Raw genomic sequence first — 26,865 nt, 5'->3', positions numbered from 1 at the left:
GTTAGGTCACAATTTTGTCTATGGGCTGCATACTACTGAGACAAGATCATTACAGAACTAGAGGAGGAATAGACATTACATGGAGATTCTGGACTTGAAAGTGGATGAGGGATAATAGTATTATGTTAGGAAAATTGTACTGTTAGTAATATGTAAATGTGTAAATATGGGAAGAATGGTATATGTTGATGTTAGAAAGACAAAGAGATTGGGGTGCCTGGGTGGTTCAGTCAGTTAAGCATCCTACTTTGGCTTAGGTCACGATCTCGCGGTCTGTGAGTTTGAGCACCGCGTCAGGCTCTGTGCTGACAGCTCAGAGCCTGGAGCCTGCTTCAGAATGTGTCTCCCTCTCCCTCTCTGCCCCTCCCTTGCTGGAGCTCTGTCTCTCTCTCTCTCTCTCCCTCTCAAAAATAAATAAAACATTAAAAAAATAAATAAAAAAAGAAAGACAAAGAGATGGACAACAGTTGATCTCTCATGTTTCTATATTTGATTTTCAGTCATCAAACCTATTTCATATGCTTGGTGGACTTTGGTGAGAGAAATGGTGCCATCTTCTACTGCAGAAGCTGAGAAGGTTGGATATACTTGCTGTCTTTGAGGCCTGACAGCCTGAGTGCTGGCATAAACTAACCTTGGTCAGTTGGACATTCCCATCAGACTTTGAATCTGGAAGGAGTGATTCAAATAAGCAGAGTGTTTGGAATCCTGTTTTCAGAAGCACCACTACCAGTAGACATATACACAAACTTTCAGCTCTTTTTGAGGTCAGAGTTTGGCTACAATTTTGGTCATCCAGCTTCCTTTGGCTTCTATCTGTTTTCCAAAGCTCATTCTCCAGCCTTTCCGGAAATTCTGTGAGCTACCTAATATTCTTCCAATAAATTCTTTTTCTGCTTAATTTAATCATAATTGCTTTTTGTTGTTTGCAACAAGAATCCTTATGGGTATACACTTCAGTGAGATTCATTCTGTAAAAGTCAATTATAGTGTTTCAGACAATCACTTCCCCTCTCCCTCAGAACCCCATCCCACCCCTATAATCCGAATTTGGAGGTAAATAACATATGATAGTTTCCCTGGTAAATGAAAAGTGAAATCTGTTAGATTTTAAACCATGATCATTGATGTGCTTTTAAAACTGTTTTAAAGAGGGGTGGGATGGAGGGGAAAGTGGGTGATGGGCATTGAGGAGGGCACCTGTTGGGATGAGCACTGGGTATTGTATAGAAACCAGTTTGACAATAAATTTCATATTAAAAAAAAAAAAAACTGTTGTTTTAAAACCAACAACCAACCAACCATGATTATAAGAGCAATTTATCTTCAAATAAAATGATTATGAGTAAGAATGAGTCCTTTGATAAACCTGGAAGATTATTCAAACTTAGAATAAGCATATTTCAAACTCAGGGCCAAGTATGTCAAGATGAAAAATGTGTGTGGCAAAAATATGTGGTGGTTAATGCATATATTTATATTTTCCAGTTATAAGGCACTTGGTATATATTGCTTAGTCAATTCACTGAATTTTCAAACACTTTTACAAAGTAAAGAATTATGGAGAGCCAATGAAGTACCTTTCAACTACTTAATATATGCAAAAGATATAAATTATAAAAATACAAAGGCTGTAAGTTATATAATTATGCTGGTCTATACAATTAATTAACATAGTCTATCCAATTTTAAATAAAAATATACTCTAGTATTCTGAAAATAAGCAAGTGTTTTAGCTGTTCCTCCAGATAGTCATTTGTTCATTTATTAACATCAGAGGCAATAACACAATGCTAAAAATAAAACATGCATCAATTATACAACACATACTTACAAAAACCTCTGTCCACCACAACTGGTGGATGCAAACAGACCTTCTATCCACCCTTAGTGCATTATTATTTTCACAAGTAAAACAGGAAAGGAAAATAGTGAATTTAATGCTATTCAGCACCTTTAGTAAAGTCAAAAGACTTAAACATCTCCATATATCAAAAACATTTGCATCTGTATCCCCAAACATGTAATTATTTTGTTCCATTTTTAACATGAGTTATTTTATTTACATTACTTTTTAGTTCAACAAATTTTAACAATATTTAAAAATTATCTAAATTCATAAAAGTATTTCATAAATTTCAACACTTACTATGTACATACAAGAAAGTCCATGAAAAAAGTTAAAGAAATATCGTCAGAAAGTTCAAGCAACACTACCAAATTTAGCAAAATTCCAACCAAATCTATGCAGAGGGCATTCAAACATTCAAAAATCTCTAGATGCTGCTAACATGAACATGAAAAGTTCCAGTAATAAAAGTCAGTATGAGAAATAATGCTGAAATCACCAGTAGAAAATATATTTTAATAGGCATGACATATGTTTAATAGCAATAGTAATAATGACTTTTCTAGAAAACTTTTTTAACATGTCATCTAGGAACTACCTGGTTTGACTGGGCTAGAGTTGATTTCTTCAAAAAATATACTTTAGCAGCCATAGTTTTATTTCCAGTTAAAACATAGTAAAATGTTAAAAGTAAAATTTATAATTAACTAAATAATACCCCAATACTAGAAAATTTAAAATCTCATGCTATTCTAGCGATAATGGCCTTTAATATGATGTGTCCGATGTGAGAATTGTGGAAAGCCAATAATAAACAATCAGATATACATATGGGCTTAAAGTTTCACTGAAATACTTATGTAGCAAAATATATGAAAAAGTAATAGAAAAGTAAAAAGATAAAATTAAAAAAATATTGCACAGCCACATTACCTAGAAAGTAAAGTTGATGTTTAAAAAGCTCTAAACATGGATGATATAAATTATCTTCCATACAAAAAGGTATAAATATTCTTAGAACTATCAGCATCTACAGCTTAATATAATACATTATTTGAATCATTGTTGAATGAGGTAATTATCAAGTCTCTAACAATGTTTTTATCCTATTGGAAATATTTGAGGGCAGCAACCAGAAAGAATTTCTCTAAAAATATTTCCGAATCAAGAACAGCTATATGTGCAGCTCTCCCAATGAGTGAATCAGCTGTATTGGGCAATGCATTGATGACATTATATCGAACCAAGTTACAGTCCTTGCTTTGCAGAACTGGGCGAAGCAAGTTGTGGATCATTTCTGAATAGATCTGTCCTATGGAACAAATAGAAAGTAGGAAAATTAGTTCATGTAAGTAACTGAAAAAAATTCTATGCCAACTTTTATGTAATTTATAAAATTTAGTTTTATTATTTCCATTTAAAGCAGACAAATGTCTTTTAAAAGGTTTTCTTTTTCTTTGACCATCATTTTTGAGATGATTTTATAAAAAATATAAATAACCACATTATTTATCTAGCCAAGTAAAAATTGCAAATTTATTGTAAATTCTTGTCAATTTGATACTTTAATTCAAAGCAATGAATATAACAGAACAAATAGTTTTATTCAACATTAAGTCACTTATGACTTGTTGAACCATTGTGACAATAAGGTAGCCATGCTAAGACATTTTGCCTTTTACACAGTATAGGGAATAGTCAGTAATACTGTAATGGTATTGTATGGTGACAGATGGTAGCCACACTTGTGGTGAGCAAAGCATCATGTACACAGAAGCTGAATTACTACACTGTTCACATGAAACTAATGTAACGTTGTGTGTCAACTATACTAAAAAAAAAAAAAGACATTTTGCTTTTTATAACTTTTAAAACTTGAACCTACAGCAAGTACTTTAAAAGTGTTTGTGGCATTCAACTGTATTCCACATATTTCCACATTATTCTGAGCAAAAACAGCAACTTCCTATAGTCAGAAAGACAATGTGAGTTTGGCTCAAAAGTCAGACAGAATTCTTTTTTTCATCCAAGGGTTTATTTAATGCTTGGGTCCTGCTTTTAAATCCAAAATTGTGCTCCTTTCTCCCTCTCTTCGGTTAATTCTTACAATGAATTTATTGAGCTCATTCTAAGCATAAGAGATGAAGGTTGTGTGTGTGTGTGTGTGTGTGTGTGTGTGTGTGTATACACACGTATATATATACATATATATTCGTATATATATGTGTATATATACGTATATATATGTATGTATATATATATGTAAATATGTATGTATATATACATATATGTATATATATACGTATATATACACGTATATATACAAGTATATATACGTGTGTGTGTGTGTGTGTGTATATATGTGTATATATATATATATATATGTATATAAATATATATATATATATATATAAAAGCACAAAGTTCCTTACGAGGGGCAAACAGTTTTTAATGCTTGTGTATCACCACCTTACTATAGACGAGTGCAAACATATATCCATGGACCTGTGGATTTTAGGGAGGCAAGTATCAAATTTCTGAGAGGCAGAGTTTATCCCTGAGGAATCATGAGAAAGGAAAAGAATATGGAAGTACATTTAGAGAAAGGAGAGAGAGATATATGAGAGATTATTACCACGTAAACTCATACAAAACTTTTTCTCTCACCTCTTCTCTTAGTTTTCATTATGACTGTCAAGCTGGATTTCTGGTTCTATGCTATTTAAAAAGTATTTTTACATAGGAAGAAATCCAAACCTGTCTTTATTAGATTCCCCCTGCCCCCTAGTGGCAAAGATCACTGTTAAAACAAAGGGCATTTCTCTAGTTTTTGTGACCCATCTGGAAGTTAAATCTCTTCTTAATTTATCCTTAAATCCCTGCTAGAACAGAAGTTAATAATAATAATTAAAAAAAGGTTATTTTGATGTCACAAAATGCTAAAAAAGTATGTGTTAAATGAACAGAGCACCCATTGTGTGCTAGGCATCATGCCAGGCAATGCCAATACAAATATATGTAAGAGAGAGTCCCTGCCTAAACAGGCTGCTCACTGTTAAACTGTGGAAAATGCAAAGGATTAAGAGTTCATTTAAAAATCAGCCTCATTCCAAAAAAGGCACTGAGGAAATATGGGAAGGAAGGACACCTGTGTTTTTGCCCTAAGCCTGTAATTAATTAATCACCAGTGACTTTGGATCAGCCACTTAGCATCTCTGGGCCTCAATTATAAAATGAGCCAACAAGACCCAAGTCTCCTTCTGGCTCTAAATAGCTATGATTTAAATTTCTTTTATTATTCAAAACTAGCAAAAGAATATATAAAATCTTTATTACTTTATTAAAGTGAGGTAAGTCTTTGCTGCCATCTTTGATGAAAAGCAAGATACAGCAGAACACGCAGCATGATTGTTACCATAATCACCAATCCCAACAATTGTGAGGAAATCAAAGTACAGATTACCTTCGAGGCAGCAAAAGCAGCATTTGTAATTAGATAAAAGAACTCTTTCATAAGAATGATGGTTTTATTGGCAAAAACACCACATGCCAGGAGAAAAGAAAGGAAAAAAAAGAGTAAGGATAGATGTTAATAACAGTGGATGGAAAAGGAAATAAAGGGAGAGATGAGAGGAAGAAGAAAGAAAGGGACTACAAGAAAAATTTGGGAAAAAGCTCATGTTGTAGATACAACTGTTTGAAATACTTCTTTTTTTTTTTTTTAATACATAGAGATTTTACTGAGAAACTGATAAATAACTCAATGTAAAATAATGAATCAAAGTCATAGGCAGGCATTTCAAAGAATAATATGATCAATTAACATAGGAAAAAAGTTTTAATCTCATTTGTAGTTGGTGAAATACAAATACAAATCACAATGGGATGCACTGTCAGAGGAACAAATGGAGATAAAATACTTCTAATTTACTTAGTTACCTGACTGTTTGTCCTTTAAAGCTGTTTTACACATTTCAATACGAGCAGAGTGATAAGGAACGTAGCGATCCTGTAGAGATCCCACTAGCACAACATTTTTGAAATAGTGAAGCCCTATGAAGAAAAAATATGGAATTATAATGCAGTAAGTAACCAGATTTAAATTAGTAAGTTAATTTAAATTAACTTTTAATTTAATATATTAAGTTAAATTTAATATTTAATAATTTAATTTAATAATAAATAATAAATTTAATAAAAATTAAAGTTAATTTGAATTAACTTTTAATTTTATATTAAATATATTGTGTTTAATATATTATATTAATTAATTCTATTCTATTATATTATATTAATATATTATATTTAATATATTAAGTGACCACAATTTTTTAAATTTCCTCAGTAGTACTAATAAGTTTATGGCTTTTTAAATCTGATGAATTCGTTCTCCAATTTCCATATATTATCTACAAAAAAACCCCTACCTTCATTGTTATGTAGTTTACATGCTGGTATGAGAAATGTGTGTTTGTGCTGAGTGAGAGCAAGGACTGTGACATGGTAGTGCGTGGGTACGAGAGAGATTATATAGGGTGGGATAGAATTCTACAAGGAAGTATTTTATGACCTTCTTACTTTCTAAAAGATAATCCTCAATATTTAGGGCTGTTTCCTAAAGAAACAAAATCATACTTTTCCATAAGAACAAACAGTACACCCTATATGAAATCATTTAAAGCTGATTTTTAAGTTCTCATCTGACTCTTGCCTAATATTAATAATATTTTCTCCTTATTGAAGTATGATGTCAAGAGAATACATACTTAAGATTTTTCAGTAAAAATAGGAGGTTTGTGACCCATCCACGGATTTTAGTCAGGTTCTTCTATTTTTATTTTTCAGCAAACTACGTGAATTTAGGTCTTGTGATACTTTGAACTAATTAACTCATTTAAGCACTGAAAAACCAAGTTCCTGTCCACTTTACTACCAGTAATGTTTTTTCTTAAATACTCTTGGATTGCTAGTGGAGCCTTAAAAAAAAAAGTGTTTATCTATTTATTTTTGAAGGGGGGGGTGCACGGGAGGGGCAGAGACAGAGGGAGACGGAATCCCAAGCAGGCTCCACACTGTCAGCACAGAGCCTGATGCAGAGGCTGGAATTCACAAAACCCATGAGATCATGATCTGAGCTGAAATCAAGAGTCGGAGGCTTACCCAACAGTTGGCTCCCCACCTTTTTAAAAAAATGTTTATTTTTGAGAGAAAGAGAAAGAGAGAGAACATGCACAAACAGGGGAGAGGCAGAAAGAGAAGGGGACAGAGGATCCGAAGAGGGCTCAGCACTGACAGCAGGGACCCTGATGCGGGCGAACCCACAAACCGTGAGATCATGACCTGAGCTGAAGTTTAGGAGACTTAACCAATTGAGCCACTCAGGCACCCCACTACCAGTAATGTTCTAATTTTACTATGTATTACTAATTTTGCTATGTAGCTCAGACTAATAAATAAAAAATAAGAAATCCATGTGGTTATTAAATAAGATACAAGCCAATAATGACAATACATTAGGATTGGGGTGCTTAGTTTAGGTCATATAATTTTGTTCTGGAACATTCCAGAGTAAAATTTTGATACTTTTTGCCTACTGAAATTCAGGGTTAGAGACAGGCCAATTGTGGGGACTACTGTGGATCCAGAATATCCAGAGCACCTTTGTAGATACTCCTTTCTCTCTTGGAACTTATGATCCTAATAATGAGAGATTCTAGACGCACATAACGGGCAGGTGGGACTGTATTTACCCTGTATGTCAAATATAAGGTCATTCTCCCTTTTTCTCAATGAGAAGATAACCCTCTGTGGCAATCTGGATATATAAAACCTTAGGGATACAAATGAAATAATCAAATGTCTGTAACAGGAATTAATTCAATTACACATATTTAAAATCATATTTGAGAAAAATATTAACAAAAATTATTTTTTCCCTTCATTCTCACATTTTGTGTGACAAACTAATTCTACTTTTAGCATGATTTGACACCTTGGCGTTACTCTGGGAATCACCTGTGTGTCCTAGAGCAGAGGTCTTCAAACTGGTATACATCTACCTTCAGGGGTAATTTAAGACTTTCCATGCACTTGAAACTGTATGTTATATATGCACAAGAGTTATACATACAATGTCACATTGTATATTAATTATACTTCAATTAAAAAAAAAAACGCTAGATGGTGAGGATGGGCATGTATAGCTTTAAGGAAACTGAATTCTAGATCTCAACTTCTGTATGAGGGTTTTCCTAAAAATGATTTGTCCTTCTCCCACTTTATTAGAGAAAGGCATTTCTCCAATCTATTTCAGATTTTATTGTGGCATATGGCCTGAGGTATAAAAGTCTCTGGGGGAATGAAGCAAAATACGAATGAAATACGTTTTCTGACAAAAATAAGTTTGACTTGACTGTATGACAATAAGAATTAGCACTGCCAATTAGATTTTATGGCACACAAGTTCTAGAAACTATATGAACTGAATATATAACTCCAACTGAATGAATTTATATTTTTATGAAAATATAATTACAGGAAGTATGTACTACCTTATATGCCAGAAAATATATCCTTTGCCACTATTTAAAAATTATAGAAAATATTTTTTAGGTGTCACCCTAAAATTATACAAGGGGTACATACTTCTTCAAAATTCTTTTAAGGGGTAGCCCAAACCGTGAAAAAAATTGTCCTGTAGTATACCATCTTTACTTCTACCCAAGCTGTTCTAGGTACTGTGCTTTCTGAATCTAAGTTGATGCTGTTTACTAAAATTTATCCCAAGTCGCATGAAACCAGCCTATGTAACAGCATAGCTGGCTTTTTCGTTTTTCTGAAAGATATATATTCGTGTTCCCCATAAAGGCCTATCATACTGTGCAACTTCAGGTGTCACAAGAATGACACTTCTTGGGGCTGCGCATTGCACAGCCTATGGCAGCCTTGCTAGGTAACATTCATTTGTGTGCTTTGCTAAATGACTATTTTTCCTCAAACTGCCAGCACCTTCTATCCCCTCTTCAGTCTTACCTCATGACCTTGCTTCCTCTTTCACTGAAAAATATAGAAGAATCAGAACAGAACTTCCACATACTCCTATCTTAACCAAACTAACCTACCATACCTGTGACTTCATGTTCTGTCTTTGCTCTTCTACTGATGAGCTGTGTATGTTCCCACCTTAAGCCAGCCCTTTCACTAGAATGTGAGATGCCATTCCCTCCTTCCTAGTTAAAGACATGGCTCTAGTAGCTGTCTTGTCCCTCTCTTGTATCATCAATTTTCTCTTTTGTATGAATCATTATTATTAATAAAACACTGTAATATCTCCCATTAAACAAAAAAAATCAATGAACCTGTCCTTAGACTCTATACTCCCAATGACCACCCTATTTCTTGGCACTGTTTTATTTCTAGACCATATATTGTAAGAATAGGCATTATATTAACATCTATTTTTCAAAATAATAGCTCCTTGCAGAGATTCTGACATGCTTCTACAGGGAAATGACAGTACAGTACTGTACTTTTTTTTCAATGTTTATTTATTTTAAGAGAGAGAGGGAGAGAGGGAGTGCAAGTGAGGGAGGGGCAGAGAGAGGGGGAGAGAGAATCTCAAGCAGGCTCTGTGTTGTCAGCGTGGATCCTGACATGGGGCTCAGTCTCACAGACCGTGATATCACGACTTGAGCTGAAATCAAGAGTTGAACGCTTAACTGACTGAGCCACCCTGATGTCTGACAGTACTGTACTTTAAAAATGCATTTTAAAAGTTAGTAGTCTAATTTTAATAACAGTTTTTCAACAACAATGCGTTAATACTAATATTGTGCTTCTGCATGGCAGGTTTACTTTATTAGCCAAGAACCAAGTTAGTTAAATAGACTGTGGCTCAGGGGGTACCTGGGTGGCTCAGGCGGTTAAGTGTCTGACTTCAGCTCAGGTCATGATCTCACAGTTTGTGGGTCTGAGCCTACTGTTGGACTCTGCACTGACAGCTCAGAGCCTGAAGCCTGCTTCAGATTCTGTGTTTAATTAGAGTTCAGTTACAATTTTAACAATCTCGGGAGGTAGAATGCAAAGAAGTGAGGTCAAAGTTTTGCAAAATGCAAAGTTTTTTGAGGTATTTCAAAAAACTAAGTAATTTAGAAGACAGAGTACGATTAAAATGATGAAAGAAGAGTTAGCAAAAGAAAACAATATGTTCAGGTTTAGACATATTCAGTTTGATATGTAAGTAGAGATGTCTAGAGGGCAAATGAAGACTGGAATTCATTGATGAGGTCAGTGTGGAGGTGTAAAATCTAGGTATATATTGGGCAATCTAGTGGGTACTCTGAGAGTAGAGGAGCATTAAATGAGAGAGGGCATCAAGAAAGCTTTTAATAGCAGGTAGTATTTGAGTTTAACTTTAGAAGATGAAGAGAATTTGTTTTTGTTTTTTTTTTTTTTAAGTCTGTCCATTTATTTTGAGAAAGGCAGAGTGTGTGTGTGCATGAGCAGGGGAGGAGCAGAGAGACAGAATCCCAAACAGGCTCCATGCTGCTAGTGCAGAGTCCGACATGGAGCTCAAACTCACAAACCGTGAGATCATGCATGACCTAAGCTGAAACCAAGAGTCCAACACGCAACTGGACTGAGCCACCCAGGCGCCCTGAAGAGAATCAGTTCTAAAAAGATGAGTAAACACATGGTGTTACCACCATGGAATGGTGGTAGAAAAAACATGGGTGAGTGTAGCATAAAATATGTGTGGCATGACTAAAACAAAGGATATATCTGTGGGAAGAGCAGGATATGAAATCAGTAAAAGAATCAGGAACCAGATTATAAAGGATTTGATGCTGTAAGTCATGGAATTTAAACCTCATCCTGAAAGCCACAAGCCATCATGAAAAGATTTTTCAAACAGGAGTAATATGGCCTGATGTAATTTTCAGAAGGTAATTTTATCTAAAGAAGAAGTAAGACTGGGGAGAAAGGGGCACAGAGGAGGCAGAGTAACCAGTTTGGAGGCCATAGCAATAACTTCAGCAAGAGTGATGAAGGTTGAACTAAGAAAATAGCAAAGAAAAGAAAGAGAAGCCTCTATTAGTTACTAAGAAGGCTGAATGTTTCAGGGCTTAGTAACTAAGCAGATGTGTGGGGAGAATGAGAAGGAGTCTAGAAGACAACTTCCAGGTTTTTGGTTGTGCAGACTGTGTTAGATGTAGAATTGAGAGAAGTTAATCTGAGGGGAAAGATGAGGTATCTAAAAATATTGCATTTGGGGCAACCATGAGACATCTAAGCAAATGTATTTATTTAGTAGGCAGCTGGACATGTAAGTCTAGAATACAGCCTAGAGGACTAAAGTAAAGATACATACTTGAGTTACCAATGGTGAAGATGGATATGAAATGATGTTGTCAAAGAAGAATGTACAGAGTGAGAAGAGCATATGACAGAAGCTGGAGCCCAAGAACACCTATATTTAGGGGGCAAGGAGAGAAAAGGAATCTACGTCGGAAGCAAAGAGCCAACATGGAAGAAAATCAGGAAAGGCTGATAAAGACTGGGAGGTAGGAAAGTATTTCAAGAAGGAGGGTATTTTCAATAGTCACAAATGACAGCATGTTCAACTAAAAGAAAGAAAAGAGATACTTGGATATGGCAAGTTTCAATGGAGAGGTGAGGACAGAAATCAGATTATAATGGATTGAAGAGTGAAATAAAAGGTGAGGAAGTAGTGAAAGTAATTGTTTTCTTTTTTTATGAGGCTCAATTCTTATTAAAAAAGAGAAATACGGGTGCCTGGATGGCTCAATCGGTTAGGTGTCTGACTTTGGCTCAGGTCATAATCTTGCCATTCACGAGTGTGAGCCCTGCTTTGGGCTCTGTGCTGATAGCTCAGAGCCTGAAGCCTGCTTCAGATTCTGTGTCTCCCTCTCTCTCTGCCCCTCCCCTGCTTGCACTCTGTCTCTCTCTCTCTTAAAAATAAAGATTAAAACAAATTAAAAAAAAAAGAAATAGAACAATAGAATCAGTGATCAAAGGAGGTATCTATTATTATTAAAACTTAAGATGGGAGAAAACAAAATAACTTTATATGTTAAGGAATTAGTCACTGAAAGGAGAATGTTGAAAGACAGAGAGAAGGAATGGGTTCCAAAACAGAAAGGGAAATTATTCTTGCACCATAGATATATATCTTTTATTGAACTATAAGGAAAGCACAGGTGTGGTCATGTTTGTAGCTAAAAAGAAAGGAAGTAGGAAAATTCTTGCTTGATAGCCTTGACTCGCAGATAAAGTAGGAAAACAAAGTCATTTGTTGAAGTGAAGGTAGCAGTGGTAGTTAGAAGTTTGATGAAAAGAGGTAAAACCTGCAAAAGCTTCTAGGGAATGGTTAAGATGCTATTAGAGTTAACTAGAGGGTAACTCCATGGATCTACCGTGGTAGTGACTTGCAAATCTGCATGATCCACTTTGGTAGAGCTCAACAAGCCAGGTAAAGAAACGGTAACACAGGTTGCTAGATGGCCATGATGATAATACCTGGGGTAATAATGTATGCATGATAAAAATGATAAATCATGGGGTCTGGGATGGAACAGGAAGGGAGAGAACCATGAAGGACAGGGTAATTTAAGAAAACTTAGTAGGGATCTTAAATAGTCTGAAAAGCAGATGAGAGTAAGGGAATGAGTGAGAAAGAGAATAGAATACTGTTGTCTCAGAATGGAAAATTGATTGAAATTTCAGGAGTGGAATGCAGCCATTAGTAGGGTTCCAAGTGGAGCGGAATGGAAGGTTACTATAGTTGAGAAAGCCTCTATTATGCTTGATGATCATCTAAAGGGTTGACTTAATCAAATTCCCAAAAATGATGCCAAGATTAGGTATATTAAGATCCAAGAAGAATATCTTCTCCCAAGTGTAATTATGTATTTGTCAATGAACTCTTACTGGGGTTCTCACTGAATATGTGAGGAGTGACCAGGAGATCATTATATTAAAGATGACTAGGGGTGCCTGGGTGGCTCAATCGGTTAAGCGTCTGACATCGGCCTAGGTTATGATCTCGCAAATGGTTCGAGCCCCGTGTCGGGCTCTGTGCTAACAGCTCAGAGCCTGGAGTCTGCTTTGGATTCTGTGTCTCCCTCTCTCTCTGACTCTCCCCCACTCACGCTCTGTCTTTGGCTCTCAAAAATGAATAAACGTTAAAAAAAAAAAAAAAAAGAAAAACGAAGATGACTAGAAGGTAGCAGAGCTTGGATGGTACAAATCCAAAGGAAAGTTTTATGACAATAGAGGAGTAATCATTGCAGTTTGAAAAGGAAAGCAAGAGGACTGCTTCCTCCCCTCTCAGTAGTACACAGTATATGAGAAACTGAGCTTCTCCTGTAGCAGGAGTAAGCAAGGAATGGCCTGTGGGATCTGGCCTGCTGCTTTTTCTTTTTATTTGAAATAAAATTGTTGTTAATAAAATTGAAATAAAGTTGTTGTTACTGTTTTTTTTTTTTTTTTTTTTTTTAACACAGCCACACTCATTTATGTATTGTCTGTGTCTGTTTTTGTGCTACAATGCAATGGAGATCACATGGCCTGCAAAGCCAAAATATTTATCTGGCTCTTCAGAGAAAATTTTGCCAATATCTGCTCTACAACCAGATGGAGTGGGGAAATGAGAGTAGGCTGGGGAAGTATCTAGTTTTCACTTATGTCTCCATTTTCTAAAGGAAATGGAGAGAGCATTCTTTGAAGAAGATAAACATTTGAGTCTGTTCCACTCAAATGGAGATTTCAAAGGACACAGTGGAAAAAAATATGGTAGGGAGACATGAGTGTGAGGGTGAGACAGGAAGAGATGGTAAAGTCAGAGGTAAGGTAATTTATAGACAGTGAGGGTGGCAAAGTAGTAGTTGAGGACCTCAGGTTGTAAAAACCTGGAATGTAACGCAAGATAGGGACTATATTTGATAATCAGTTAATAAGAGATGAGTAACAAGATTCATCCAGTAGTAAGAATCTATAGAGGATATAATTATTAATAGTTTAGTTTCCGACATTTTCCAGAAGAGCTTTATAGCCATTGAATAGGAAGGTAGAAAAATATATGGCATTTAATAAAAAGGCTTAAAGACTGAGGTGGGGGCAGGAGGGCCAGGATATGCAGAGGCCTAGTTGCCAAACTGACTTATGATTAGTACTAAATTATAAATGTCAAAAAGTTAAGGATAATTTCGAAGTACCTGTGTTTACACAACACAAATACAATCCATTAAAATCAAACAACTATGTTATTAATTGCTTAGCTTTAATTAGGAGTCTATTTCATTATTAAAAAATTATAGTTGACTGGGGCACCTGGGTGGCTCAGTTGGTTAAGTGTCTGACTTCAGCTCAGGTCATGATCTCATGGCTTGTGAGTTTGAGCCCCGCGTCAGGCTCTGTGCTGATAGATCAGAGCCTGGAGCCTGCTTTAGATTCCCTTTCTCTTTGCTCCTCCCTCTCTCTCTCAAAAATAAATTAACGTTAAAAAATTACAGTTGACTGATACTTAATTTTTTAATTTTAATTTTTTAAATATTTATTTACTTTTGAGAAAGGGAGAGAGACAGAGTGTGAGTGGCAGAGGGGCAGAGAGAGAGGGAGACACAGAATCTGAAGCAGGCTTCAGGCTCTGAGCTGCCAGCACAGAGCCCGACATGGGGCTTGAACTCATGAACCATGAGATCATGACCTGAGCCGAAGTCAGACACTTAACTGACTGAGCCACCCAAGCACGCCTGACTGATACTTTTTTAATCACCAGAAAGACATGTTGATAATTTATTTGCTAAAGGCTTATTTTAAATAGGTTTTCAAGTGAATATTTTCAAAACTCTTACCGTATACTTACCTGCTTTATTACTAAGCTTGTATAAGAAAGTTTGGCGGGGGTCTGAATGATCTCGACATGTCAGTTGTAAAAGAGAACCTGATTTTTTCCATTTCTGCATAAACCACAGACCTAGAGAGTTATAGATGACATGTGAGTAAAAGTGGAAATATAGGGTAACATATGTCAAGATTATTAATTTTAAAATACATTTCACTTCAAAAATGACATCTACCAAACTAGCATTTTCTTAGCTAATAACAAATATATTTGCAAAATACTTCCTTTTTCTGATAACAAATATAAACATATACATTTAACTATGAGTTAATGGTTGTTGACAGAGGGCTTGCTATTTCTAGCCTATTCAGTAATGAAATAGATAATGGTTTAAGAAGAACAAATTTGGGAAAATTATACCTTTAGATATATTTGTTCAAATTATAAAGAAGCAGAGATGGAAAAACTTCAAACACAGTAGTAGATCCAAATACTTAAGCACTGAATCTTTAGTCTAGAGATAAATATAGTTATGGAGGACTAATTGTATAAGGACTAACTCTTAGGATTAGCAATTGGTTAATGTTTTCTAGTAAGAGCTGATTATAATGAAGTTTCATATTTAATTCTATTTCTTTACAATGGTTACTTATCAGTAACCCATACTTAAATGCATCTTCCTCTTAAATTAAGTGAAACCCCAATCACTCTGGAATGGGTTTTCAAAACTGTGCAATATCAATTTCTACTTTTGTTACTTCTGATATTACAGAGGGGAACAGGGGAAGAAGAGAAAAAAAACTCTTTAACTGATTAAATTTGTAACTAAAGTTTAGTGAAGAAATTCAAAATGCTGCATACTATTCACATTGGGTTCTAGTTTATGTTACTTACTGATTTCATCTTTTTCATGTCCTCTTTTTAAAATTATAAAAATCTACCACTATCCAAATCTATTCTGGATACCAGAGTTTGGAATGCAGCACAAGGAAAACAGTATGGTTTCTTTGTCAATGAAAGTAAAAGAGAAAATGGAAATAAGAGTTTCAAGCCTCAATGCAAAGAGACAAATGAAATCTAATTTATTCTCACAATGGGAATCAATAGCCTAAACTATAAAAACTACTTAAAAAATCCAAGGGAAGAACCAAACCAAACAAAAGGCAAACCAAGTATCAGATTTTTCTTTTCTTTCTTTTTTTTGAGAGGGAGAAGGCACAAGTGAGCGAGGGGCAGAAAGAGAATCCCAGGAGGGGCAGAGAGGGGGAGAGAGAGAAAAGAGAGATAAACAGGGCTCACCCGAAGTGGGGCTCGAGGTCACCCGAAGTGGGGCTTGAGGTCACCCAATGTGGGGCTCAAACTCATAACCTGAGCCGAAGTCCGATGCTTAACCGACTGAGACACCCACGTGCCCCAAGTATCAGTTCTTTCTTAATGAAAATATTCATTCTAATCAAAATTGGGGTCTTAACTCTCATTTAATTTGTTCAAAAATTTTATAATGTATTTTTTCATAATATCCCTTTTTTTGTTACAAAGTCAGATTTAACATCCTACATTTAATATTTTATAACTTTATAATACCTTAAATACAGGTGTTTCCTTTTTATCTGCTCAATTAATGGAACGACAGAATAGCCTGTTTATAAGATAAACATTTACTGAAAATATTTAGATAGTTTAACTAAAAACAGTTAAAAATGCTTTTGTGACTTCTGACATATATCATCTCAATATAATATTCATTTTCTGAAATGACTTTTATCAGCTTGTTTCATGTGCATGACAAAGTAGAAAAATAGCTGTATCTTTTGTTTCATCAATTCCAAGTATGTGACATATCAGCTCTAAAATAAACACTAGAAAACATTAAATCCGTATTTAAATTTTCTCCCCATGCCGTATTTTTTATATTGAACAATAAAACTTTTTACCTGTATTAACAAGAGCACTGCTATTGTAGAGTGTACCAAGATGAGGTCCAGAAAGAGATAAAAAGGTATGAAGTTTGTTGAGGTAATATCTAAACCTTGGCCTTGTAAGCACTGAACGGATTATTAAATTGCCCAATGAATGTCCAATAAAGCTTTAAGAAAAAAAAAAGACATTTCTCCCATAGTATTAATTTTAAAAAGAAATATTAACGCTAATATCACTATACACTGATGTGAAATACTAAGAATTTGGAAATTTCGAGAATGTTTTAAATTATGGTTTGATACTTTGAAATTATGTAACTTAAGTTTTGAAGATAAAAATGTGAGAATGTAGTAGAAAATTCCTATTATATAATTTAAATGTATATTCTGCAGAAACAAGATATTGCTTATCAGAAAATTTATATTCATAGTTTGTAAGTGCTTAGAAACAAATACATTTTAAAAGTAAACTACAGTTTGACTGGATGATAAATGGGCCTCCTTAACCACACATTGCAATTATTACTCATTAAGTCACGATTTAAAACAAAATAATGAAATTGTACCTATAAAGGATAACTTAGGAGAAATTACATACTTTTTCATTTGTTCTCTGGTCTACACTCTAAAGTGGGAGAGTTCTTTGGGTACTTTCAAGGCACAGATAAAATATGTGTATTATCTTACTATAAATCTAAGATTATACCAAAAGAATAACTAATATTTATAAAGCACCTCACTTTTATTAAGGAATAGTTTAAATCAAAAGAGCCTTTCTGCTTACCATCATTTTATAATAGATGGTATATTGATCCCTGGGAATAATAAGCAAGGAAAGAAGAGAGTTTGAAAGCTATCTTAAACTGGCTTATAGATACAGCTAGTGAGAAGCTCAGGATAAACTCCCCTCCCAAGGTGAAGTTCCTGAAGCTGTGGGGTGAGAGTTATGATGGTAACTAACAAGCCTCAATTAACCACATAAGGCTTTTGAATAATGGTTGATTTTAATTGACAATCTAATCTAAAAGATGTAAGACTTTTGTGGATGAATGAAAAAACTAAAATATTATTTTCAAATGAATAAAAGGAATATAAGATCACTGTGTTAAATTTAGTAAACAAAAGGTTTACTAAACTTTTTGAGGCAGAATGATTAGTTTTGACTTTTTCTTTAAGTCCTACTATACTAGAACAAACAAACAAACATTTTTCTCTCTCCCATGTCTATCTACAATATCTGCTTAAATTATGAGACTTATATTGGCTGATCATCATCTCTTGCTTGTGGAAAACAGACTTACAAAGTACAGTCATGAAATCTTGGAAGTATTTCTGTTGCTTCGTTTGTATATATCCATTGCTCTATAATCTTTCTTATTGGTAACTACTTTATTGAGTGAGATATAATTCACGTAACATAAAATTCATTCATTTAAAATGTACAATTTAATAGTTTTAAGTGCATTAGCAGAGTTGTGCAACCACCACAAGAGATTTTTAGAACATTTTCAACACCTCAAAAAAATCCTATACCCTTTAGCTATTACCTCCCCATTTGCCATCTCCCCGAGCCCTAAGTAATCATTAATCTACTTTGGTCTCTGGTTTGCCAATTCTGGATAATTCATATAAATGGAAACATATAATGGTCTCTCCCTAAAGTTTTAAAATTTTTTCTTTTCTCTTTAAATTGGATAAACTGAATTGTCTCCTATATTTCATAATAGTGCAACAAAACTACTACAAATTCTGTAATTTTTCTATAATTCACAGACATAAAAATGTTGTATAATATTACAGAATATGATAAAAGTTACCTTATTTTTGAGACTGTTAGACTATATATCTGAATATACTGTATTATTTCATCTAGAAGGCGATCAGTCATGCTATCAAAATCAGCAAAAGTATCATTCTAAACAAAGGAAAACAGACATATTATATATTGAATATGAATAATCACATGAAAAACTGAATATAAACATTTTTAATTTAGGTATTAAAATATGGTTAAGATCAATGTTTTTTAGAGAAGCTGGTGAATAATATTCATTATATTAAAATGAGCAAAAGAGTAAATTTCTAGGAAAAGAAAAGATTCAGTGTTCTTAATAACACTTGCTTCATTAGGTTGGTTGTTTAGCCCACCATCCACATTTAATGTAAGGTTATTTACAATGGTTTAAGTAATAAAATTTTTGCATAGAAATGTGAAATTCTAGAAATTTTGTGCATGTGAAGAGCTCACAAGTCACACTGTAAGTGATTTCAATTTCCTTGTGATACGTATTAATGTTAAATTTCATACAAATCAGAAAAGTTATTTCTAGTAGTAACAGACATTTTGTAGTAAGCAAATATTTAGGTAGAAAGCAATACAAAAATCTTTGTTTCCACTGGAAACACTGCTATAATACTGTACCTGATTTCTCTCAGACATAAGAAAATCAATTCTTCCCCCAGGCAGTCCAAGTTCAATGTAAGTTTTTACTAATCGGAGATCTGCACTGTTACCTAGAAAATGAAGACAATGAAAAATTATGTCTAAAGGATGAGATAAAGCAAAAGGTACAAAGTATATCATCATATATTTGAAGACCAATATATATCTGTCTTTAAATATATGATGCCTGCCAGTTTTGAACAGACAAAGCACTCTGAAATAGAGTCCTCAATTTTCATTTCAAAGCTGATTTCCATTAGCCAGACAATGTCTTTCACACCTGGTTTCTTAGGAGTTTTGGTCACACTGATGCTTTCACTTTCCTATCTGACGGTGTATTTGTTATACTGTTAGCTTTGGAGATTGCTGAATGTGGTTGCTGTGAATGACTGACGGAAGTACTCCTTCCATCACTATTATAGTTGATCATTTAACAAACCTTGAATGTGTTTCAGATTTAATCTGTTCACTTCCTTTGGCGGTATTGCAACAGTTAAGTAGAAATAAAATTCCATTTACATAATCTAAGAGAGTTTATTTTAATTACTAACTTAAAAGATATCTATAAATATAGAATACTTGTTAGATATAATACATAACATAAAAATAATTATTGCTTTTAAAAATTAGTGGCTTTTTGGTTACTTCCTTTGGTTTAATTAGCAATGTAAAGATGTTCCCGATTATTGGATTTCTACTTTACCCTCCCAATATTTTTATCTTTTAGATATTTCAAGCATTGATAGAGATAACTGTTTTATTCCTGATTTTACAAGGAATACTACTAGTGTTTCACTACAAAGTATATGTTTTCCACTGGCTGAGAATATATATGCTTAATCATATTAATAAATCAGATTAATGCTTTTTAAAACTTAAGGTTTGGTGCTTAGTGGTCAAAACTGGGAAGGGACATTGAATTTTATCAATAGTTTCTTACTTGATTTGCTGATGTAGTTATATTTTATTAATAAATTTCCTTTATTATTAAGTAAATTTCCTTATATGTACTTATCTTTGCATTCTGGGAATTAAATCCTAGTTGTTGTAGTGACTTAATGTATTGATTCTACTTACTAGATATTTTGGGGGACATATAAAAATTTTTTTTACTCATTTACTTACCTGTTTATTTCCACAACATTGCTAGAGTGTTATTAAATCATTATTAAATTTATGTCAGATAGGTCTGCTTCTCTTTGGGGTGTGGGTTTGACATCTTTTCCAGATTTAGCAACAAGGGTAGGTTAACTTCAAGGAATAAAATAAGCTGCATTCCTTTTTTTTTTCCTATTATTCTGGAACAATTTATGTAATAGGGGGTAATGTGTTTCATAAAAATTTCAAAGAAGAATTTTCCAGAGATTCTACTGGGCCAAGAAGTCTTTCTTGGGCAATAATCCTTTGAAAATTTTATTCCGGGGGCTGGGGGGGGGGGGGGGGGGGGGGGAGAGGTCAGTATTGGAGATACTTTATTTCTTGAGAGTTAAGTTTTGCTTTTTTTTAAAGAAAAATCTTCAATTTCGTGAATATTTACTAGCTTAGACCTGTGTTTAGTATTTTTATAATTTACAAAATCTTTCCTCAATTTGTTCTTACAGAATATTATAGCACAGTAATAATCTGCTAGTCTAGAAATATTTGGCATTTTCTAACATAGTTCCTAATCTAGGGGAAAAAGTCTGTTCAGTAACCAAAATAGCTGCCATAAAACTGTAGCACTATATTTAGAATTTAAATTACACCTAGTTAGTGAATCTTTAATTCTTAGGTATTGATTTTTCTAGTTCATAAGGCTTAAAGCATCAGGCTAAAAGGGCACTAGGAAGACTATCAAAGGGAGACAAAATGACTGCCATGAGGTGACTGCTGACAAAACGAACAACAGAAGATAGAAAAATCCAAAGTTAAAATAAATAAGTGTTGGTACATGGATAGAATGTTGGTACAGTTCCATGGAAAATTTATTTAAAAGTTAATCTAATACTACGCAAAGTTAAACATATTTGTCTTAGAATGTATTTAAGATTCAATTAGTTTAAGCAATTTAAAATATTTTCCAATTCAAAGATTAAATAAAAACTAAATGAAATCTATTAGGAAAATATATTGAGTTGCCATGGGTTATATCAAATAGATATTACCTACCATCTAACCCATGCACACAGACAATAAGATGTACTCCATCTTCAGAACCATCCTCTTCTTCCATGCTAAAATAAGGGACTGAGGATGCCAACAGAGGGATATCACTGTACATGAACCCAGGGAGTTTAAGTTGCTTCAATTCTTCTTTTGCCTGAAGGAAGCTGAACAAAATATAATAAGAGATACTCTTTACTAAGTATCATATTCAGTTTTTAGAACCAAAAAGACAGCATGCTGAATTTAGGGAACTATAAGAAGAAACCCAGCAGATATTGGGGTTTAAAATAATCAAAATATTTGGGATCGCCTAAATAATTTAGAAATCAGAGAGTAATTTTCTTTGCTATTTTTAGTACATATTCTGCTAAGATACAATGAATGCTTTAAACTTGAAATCAACTAAGAAAATATTAAGAGTGAAGTTATGCTTCCTACCAAATTTTATATTCTGTAGAAAAGCTGGGAGAAGTACCAGAAAGATGACAATCTGATGCTTATTCTGTAATCAAAGCTTATCCTCTTTGCTCCTTTTCAATTTTATTTAAATGTAAACTGAGGAGCTGTTCTACAAGTTAACAGGAAGAATGGTAGTTATAACACTTAGATTATTTATATTTTTCCTTTAAAAATACCAATAAAAAGGAACAGAACCAAGAGGGGGACGTGACTAAATATAATTAGTGGTATATACTCATTTTGAATGAGTGGTAAATCTAATCAACTTAGGAACTGCAAACATCAAAAAGTATTAACTAAAATAGTTAATTGTTAAAATAACATTATATCATTTGGACTGAGAAGAAGCTGATGAACCCTACTAAACTGAGCAGGATACACTGGATGAAGACATAAATTGTTTTCATTAATGACTCAGAAAAATTTGAGGTACCCAGAAGGTGATATAACCTTCAGTGTTACAATTCTTTAACAGATCATACCACCTCCCTTGTTTCACTAGCTTTAGGCACTATGTATCTTAATTATATATATAAATCTGAATAATCTGGGAACTTGGAAAATCTATTGTAGACATGACCAGACCTTTTACTCCAGGGATTATAATTCCAACTGGAATAAGGTAGCAGAGTATTTTGAGAACTAGTGCCATGTTAGTAAACTTATATCCTCAAATTTTTCTGAATACTTTACTGCTCCACGAAATCTCAAGTCTGGAAACCACGGACTTAGCTGAGATAATCTGGGTCTGGTAGGTTTAGGAAGTTTCTATTAACCTTTTGTTCATTATCTAACATCGCCCTTATTTGCTAGATGCACTGATAAAATCTATGCTGTCTGGAAGTTAGTGGGGGAGAAATGAGGTACTGATGAAAGAAAGAGTTTTAACCCCAATTATTCCATACATCTGGCATATAACTACCAATGGAAAATCTGTATCAAAAATGTCTAGCCCATAGAGCAGGACAATCATATGGAGAACAACGTCTTCTGTCACAGAGTATACGGAGTTCATGTCTCCATTTTAGATAGTTAATCAAAGAAGGACTTTCTGTATTACAGAAACCAGAGAACATGAAATATATATGTTATCAGAGACATACATATATATGTTCTATACGTATATTTAGTAGCACGTGCCATTGTGCTCTATTACTTACGCTTGTATTTGAGGTTTTGGTGAGTTGTCATACCAGGAGACTGATGAAGTCAAGTTGTAAGAAGTGCTGCTTGGCTGTTTTGTAATGGCATCAAATTTACTTTTCGAAGAATACTTAACACTACAAGGAGACTCTCGTGGTGCAGATGGGAAGGACAAACAACCAGAAGTACAGACAGCAGGCATATTTATACCATCTTTTAGATAATCACTGTTTAGTTTTTCAGATTTTATAAGTCTTTCTTCTTCTAGTGCATCTCTGTTTGTATAGTGAGCATTTACTTTTTCATCCAAAGCTGAATAATCTGTTTCTTCATAATACCCATTTTGAACCATTTGCTGATCCTGTTCTTCCTCCTCATCCTCTTTACCCTGTTCCTGATGAAGATTACTAATTTCTTTTTCAGAAGTTTTCTTCTGAGGGCTAACTGAGTCGCTATAGCTAACAGCACATGTGTCAGAAATATCCGTACTGCTGTGAGAGCCAAAATAATTTTCCACAAGCCCTTGTTTAACCATATCAGGACTGGCTGAAAAAGGATCACTTGTACCCAGGTGAGTTTCATTTTTAACTGTTTGGGCTTCTGAATTTATTTGTTTGAGATTTAAGGTATCATCATTTTTTCTTTTTACAGTTTCATCTTTTCTAACTTCTGTATTAGTAGAAATGGAACCTGAAACGACACAAGGGGCACCTACACAAACCAGTGTTGAATTTAATGTAATTGCTGTCCCTGCAGAGTTATTAGATTTATCAGGACTCTGGGAGTCTTTACACATAGTGTCCAAGTTAGGTTTGGAGCTGCAACTACTTTTCACATCACAGGAAGTATCTTCATCTGAAAAAACAAATTGTAAAGGGTCTTTAGTGCTTGAATTTATGGAATGTATTGCTATAGTTTCATTGTCCAAATGCCCTGAAAATATGACACTCTGCTGTTGCAAAATAATACTGGACTTTTTACTATCGTCACATTTTGGCAAGTCAACTGTTCCTACGTTTAATACACTTTTGCTATCACTTAGGTGGCATTCAGGCACAACAGGTTTCTTAGAATTTTCATCAGGTGACAGTTCATCATCAGAAGGTAGAGAGTTTATGGATGTCAAAGATGACTGTATTTCACTTAAAGCACTTGTACTCTCAGTACAATGACTTCCTAATGAAAATTTTACATTATAATCAGGTTTCATCAAAACTTGAGGAAATAATCTTTCGTTACTGTAAGGACCTTGCCCTTGCACAGTTTCAAATACTTCAGGATTTGGATGTGTTGCAAAAGAACTTGGTTCACTTTCAACACCTGAATCTGAAAATCTAGATGAGGCATATGTGGCATTAATATCTGGTAACTTAATTGTATCTCCACTTACTACAACATGGTATTCTTTTGTAGAAGAAGCAGGTTGGTTACTTCTTAACTTAGCTAATGATTCTCCAATAGAATGGCACTTTGCATCCTGCACAGCTTCCTTTTCAAGTGTTATTTCTATAGATTTAGATTTACCATTAGATTCTAAGGACTCAAAGTTGGGTAGGTGTAAATTATCCACAAATAGTTCATCTGGTCGAAGCTCTGTCCAAGGTCCTATTTTAACAGTTATTTTCTCTCCACTGAAAGGATCCTTATTACAGGGCTTCACTTCAATTGTTCTGACTCCTGAAGATGGGGCTGTTTGATGATCAGGGCAATCGTCAGATGAACTTCTAGATGTCACATTGTGTTCCACTTGTGTAATTTCACTATCGTCCTGGGAGATATCAAGTTTACCTGAAATGGACAAATTTGCACAAAGATTTAGGCTGCCAGAGTTCAAAGGATCAAACAGGTCTGGTTGCATATTTTCAATGTCTGGAGACTTTTGTTCAGTTCTCTCTGTATTAGTTGGCAAAAAGCTAGCTTCCTTTTGACTTGTCTGTCTGATGTAGGTCTTTAGGTCAAAATTATATCCACATATTGTGGGATCCAGACCTTCCTTCTGACTATGTGAAGGATTGCCTTCAAAGCATTTAAAGAGATCATTTGATGCTGTACTTTTCAAGCATTTGTAGCCTACCAAAACCACAGAATCCTTAGAGTTCTGTTTTATTAATTTTTTTGTGTTTTCAGGTTTCATTGTTTTCATGAGCTTAGTAACCTTAACCTTGGATTTATTCGATTCTTCGTTCTTTCCTTTTAGAGATTTTGTTAGCTGCTTTTCACCTTCTGTATACCAAAAACTGGAGGCACCAGCAGGTTTGACTTTCAACTCTGGGCTAGAAAGTCCAGCTATAGAGCTTTCTTCAGTCTCATATTTATCCATTCTATTGGACTCTGATCTCTGAAGATTCTGAATTCCCATCCAGGGTGCATCTAAGTCTTTTATCCAAAGAAAAAAAGATTCAGATTTAAAACAACGTGTACGAACTCACATGATTTAAGACTACGTTTACTGACTATAACCTTCTAATATCCTCAAAGATAAATAAAACTAGAGGGGGAAAAAGGGTCCCACACCAAGGAATGGTATTATATATCTTACGAAGAATATACTGAAAATGACACACACAACTTAGATAGTTTAGATTATACTTACCTTCAATAACTGAATCTAAATACCTATCTTCAAAGATTATAGGTAATGAATTGAGATCTCCATCTAGTTCACTACATTCAATAGGTAGAGGTGGAAGAGAACTGCAGAAGGAAGTATTTTTGATAGCGGTGCACATCTGTAGATGACTCTGAGCACTGAAAAATATTTCTTTAAGTCAGAGTGTAATTAAAAAATATCATACTCAATTCCACTTTATAGACACCACCCTTTCTCTCACCATTCTCATCTGCCCCTTTCCTAAAGATATAACCTCCTAATGAAAGAGCTCTGTAGTCAGAGATAGAAACTCTGGTACAGTGAACATTATGGTTTGTTGACAATTATGGACTTACAAAATTATGGTTTGTTGATAAACTATTTAATTTCTATTATGTTCTTCTATATTTTTAAATGTTATTTCAAAATTTTATCTATGCTTGATGTGCAAATTTACTGATTTGCTGAGAACAGCATACAGGAGAAATGTCAAAAGCTCAAATGTCTAATAACTTGATGATACTATTGAAAAAAATGTATTCCACGGTTACTGCTATACTTAACATATGTTTGTGAATATAATTAACAACTATTAAAAACAAGGTGTTTAATTTTTAATACAAAATGCTTTTTTAAAAACCTTTTCTTATGGAAAATTTCAAACATATCAAAGTAAATAGAGTAGTATAATAAACCCTGTCACTCAACTTCAGCAATTAACATTTTGCTTTTCTTGTCTATATACCTGCACTCACTGCCCACCCCCATACTCCATTATTATAGTTTTTATGAGGTATAACTCACACGCTTTGAAATATACAAATCTTAGCTGTATGATTTTGACAAAGGGATACACAATACAGAGTATTTCCATCTACTCTGAGAGTTCTCTCATGTCTTTCTAGTCAAACACCTAGCCCAAGTCAACAAGACAACCACTGTTCCGACTTTTTTCACCTTAGTTTTTGCTTGTTCCATATTTACTCTTTATGTCTGACTTCTTCACTCAGCATAATGTCCTCAAAATATTCTTTAAAGCCAAAGAAAATCAGATCTAAACATACTCAGTAGGAAAAATGAAAGGCATCTATTCTGGATATTTTAGCTGTAGATCATTTTCATAAAAAAAGGCAGTGTCAGACCACTTGTGAAAATCTGTAATTTATATATTACAGATGTTAAGAGATTCTTACCTGCAAATATAAAGATATAAGATGGAAAAATGGAAGGCTGGAGCCAGAGCTGTTTAGGACTACCAAGGTTATAATAGGTCTGATATGGGAGCGATGAGAATAGGGCATATGCTTCTTTATGTAAGGTATGGGTCTTTGGTAAAGTTATTCATAGAATTAAACCAAATTTCTTTAAATAGGGAATTTCTGAACTTTAAATTCTAATTTCTTCTATTGTAAATACCATATATTTGGTGTGAAAAACTTTGAGACAGAGATC

At 34.1% G+C, this 26,865-nt stretch overlaps 1 protein-coding gene across 9 annotated transcripts in view; it reads right to left on the bottom strand.

The window, feature by feature from the left end:
* Positions 1 to 1,743: 1,743 nt before the first annotated feature.
* FAM135A (family with sequence similarity 135 member A) overlaps positions 1,744 to 26,865 on the bottom strand; it is a 120,834-nt gene continuing 95,712 nt past the window's right edge. For 4 of the 9 annotated variants that reach the window (XM_011282396.4, XM_011282397.4, XM_019830808.3 and 1 more), the window contains 9 exons: positions 25,417 to 25,571; positions 22,841 to 25,199; positions 21,225 to 21,385; positions 19,056 to 19,147; positions 18,451 to 18,548; positions 16,649 to 16,800; positions 14,736 to 14,846; positions 5,789 to 5,902; positions 1,744 to 3,161 (listed from right to left, as the gene is read on the bottom strand). In XM_011282396.4, the coding sequence (XP_011280698.2) occupies positions 2,956 to 3,161; positions 5,789 to 5,902; positions 14,736 to 14,846; positions 16,649 to 16,800; positions 18,451 to 18,548; positions 19,056 to 19,147; positions 21,225 to 21,385; positions 22,841 to 25,199; positions 25,417 to 25,571 (3,448 nt within the window). In that variant the 3' untranslated portion in view covers positions 1,744 to 2,955. The remainder of the gene's footprint in view (positions 3,162 to 5,788; positions 5,903 to 14,735; positions 14,847 to 16,648; positions 16,801 to 18,450; positions 18,549 to 19,055; positions 19,148 to 21,224; positions 21,386 to 22,840; positions 25,200 to 25,416; positions 25,572 to 26,865) is intronic. The other 5 variants (XM_019830815.3, XM_019830816.3, XM_011282398.4 and 2 more) reach the window with 3 other exon arrangements.

This window comes from Felis catus, chromosome B2 (genome assembly GCF_018350175.1).
Source record: "Felis catus isolate Fca126 chromosome B2, F.catus_Fca126_mat1.0, whole genome shotgun sequence".
In the NCBI taxonomy this organism is placed as follows: Eukaryota; Metazoa; Chordata; class Mammalia; order Carnivora; family Felidae; genus Felis; species Felis catus.
Note: the sequence above shows the minus strand (reverse complement) of the source record. Positions and strands in the feature narration are given on the sequence as shown.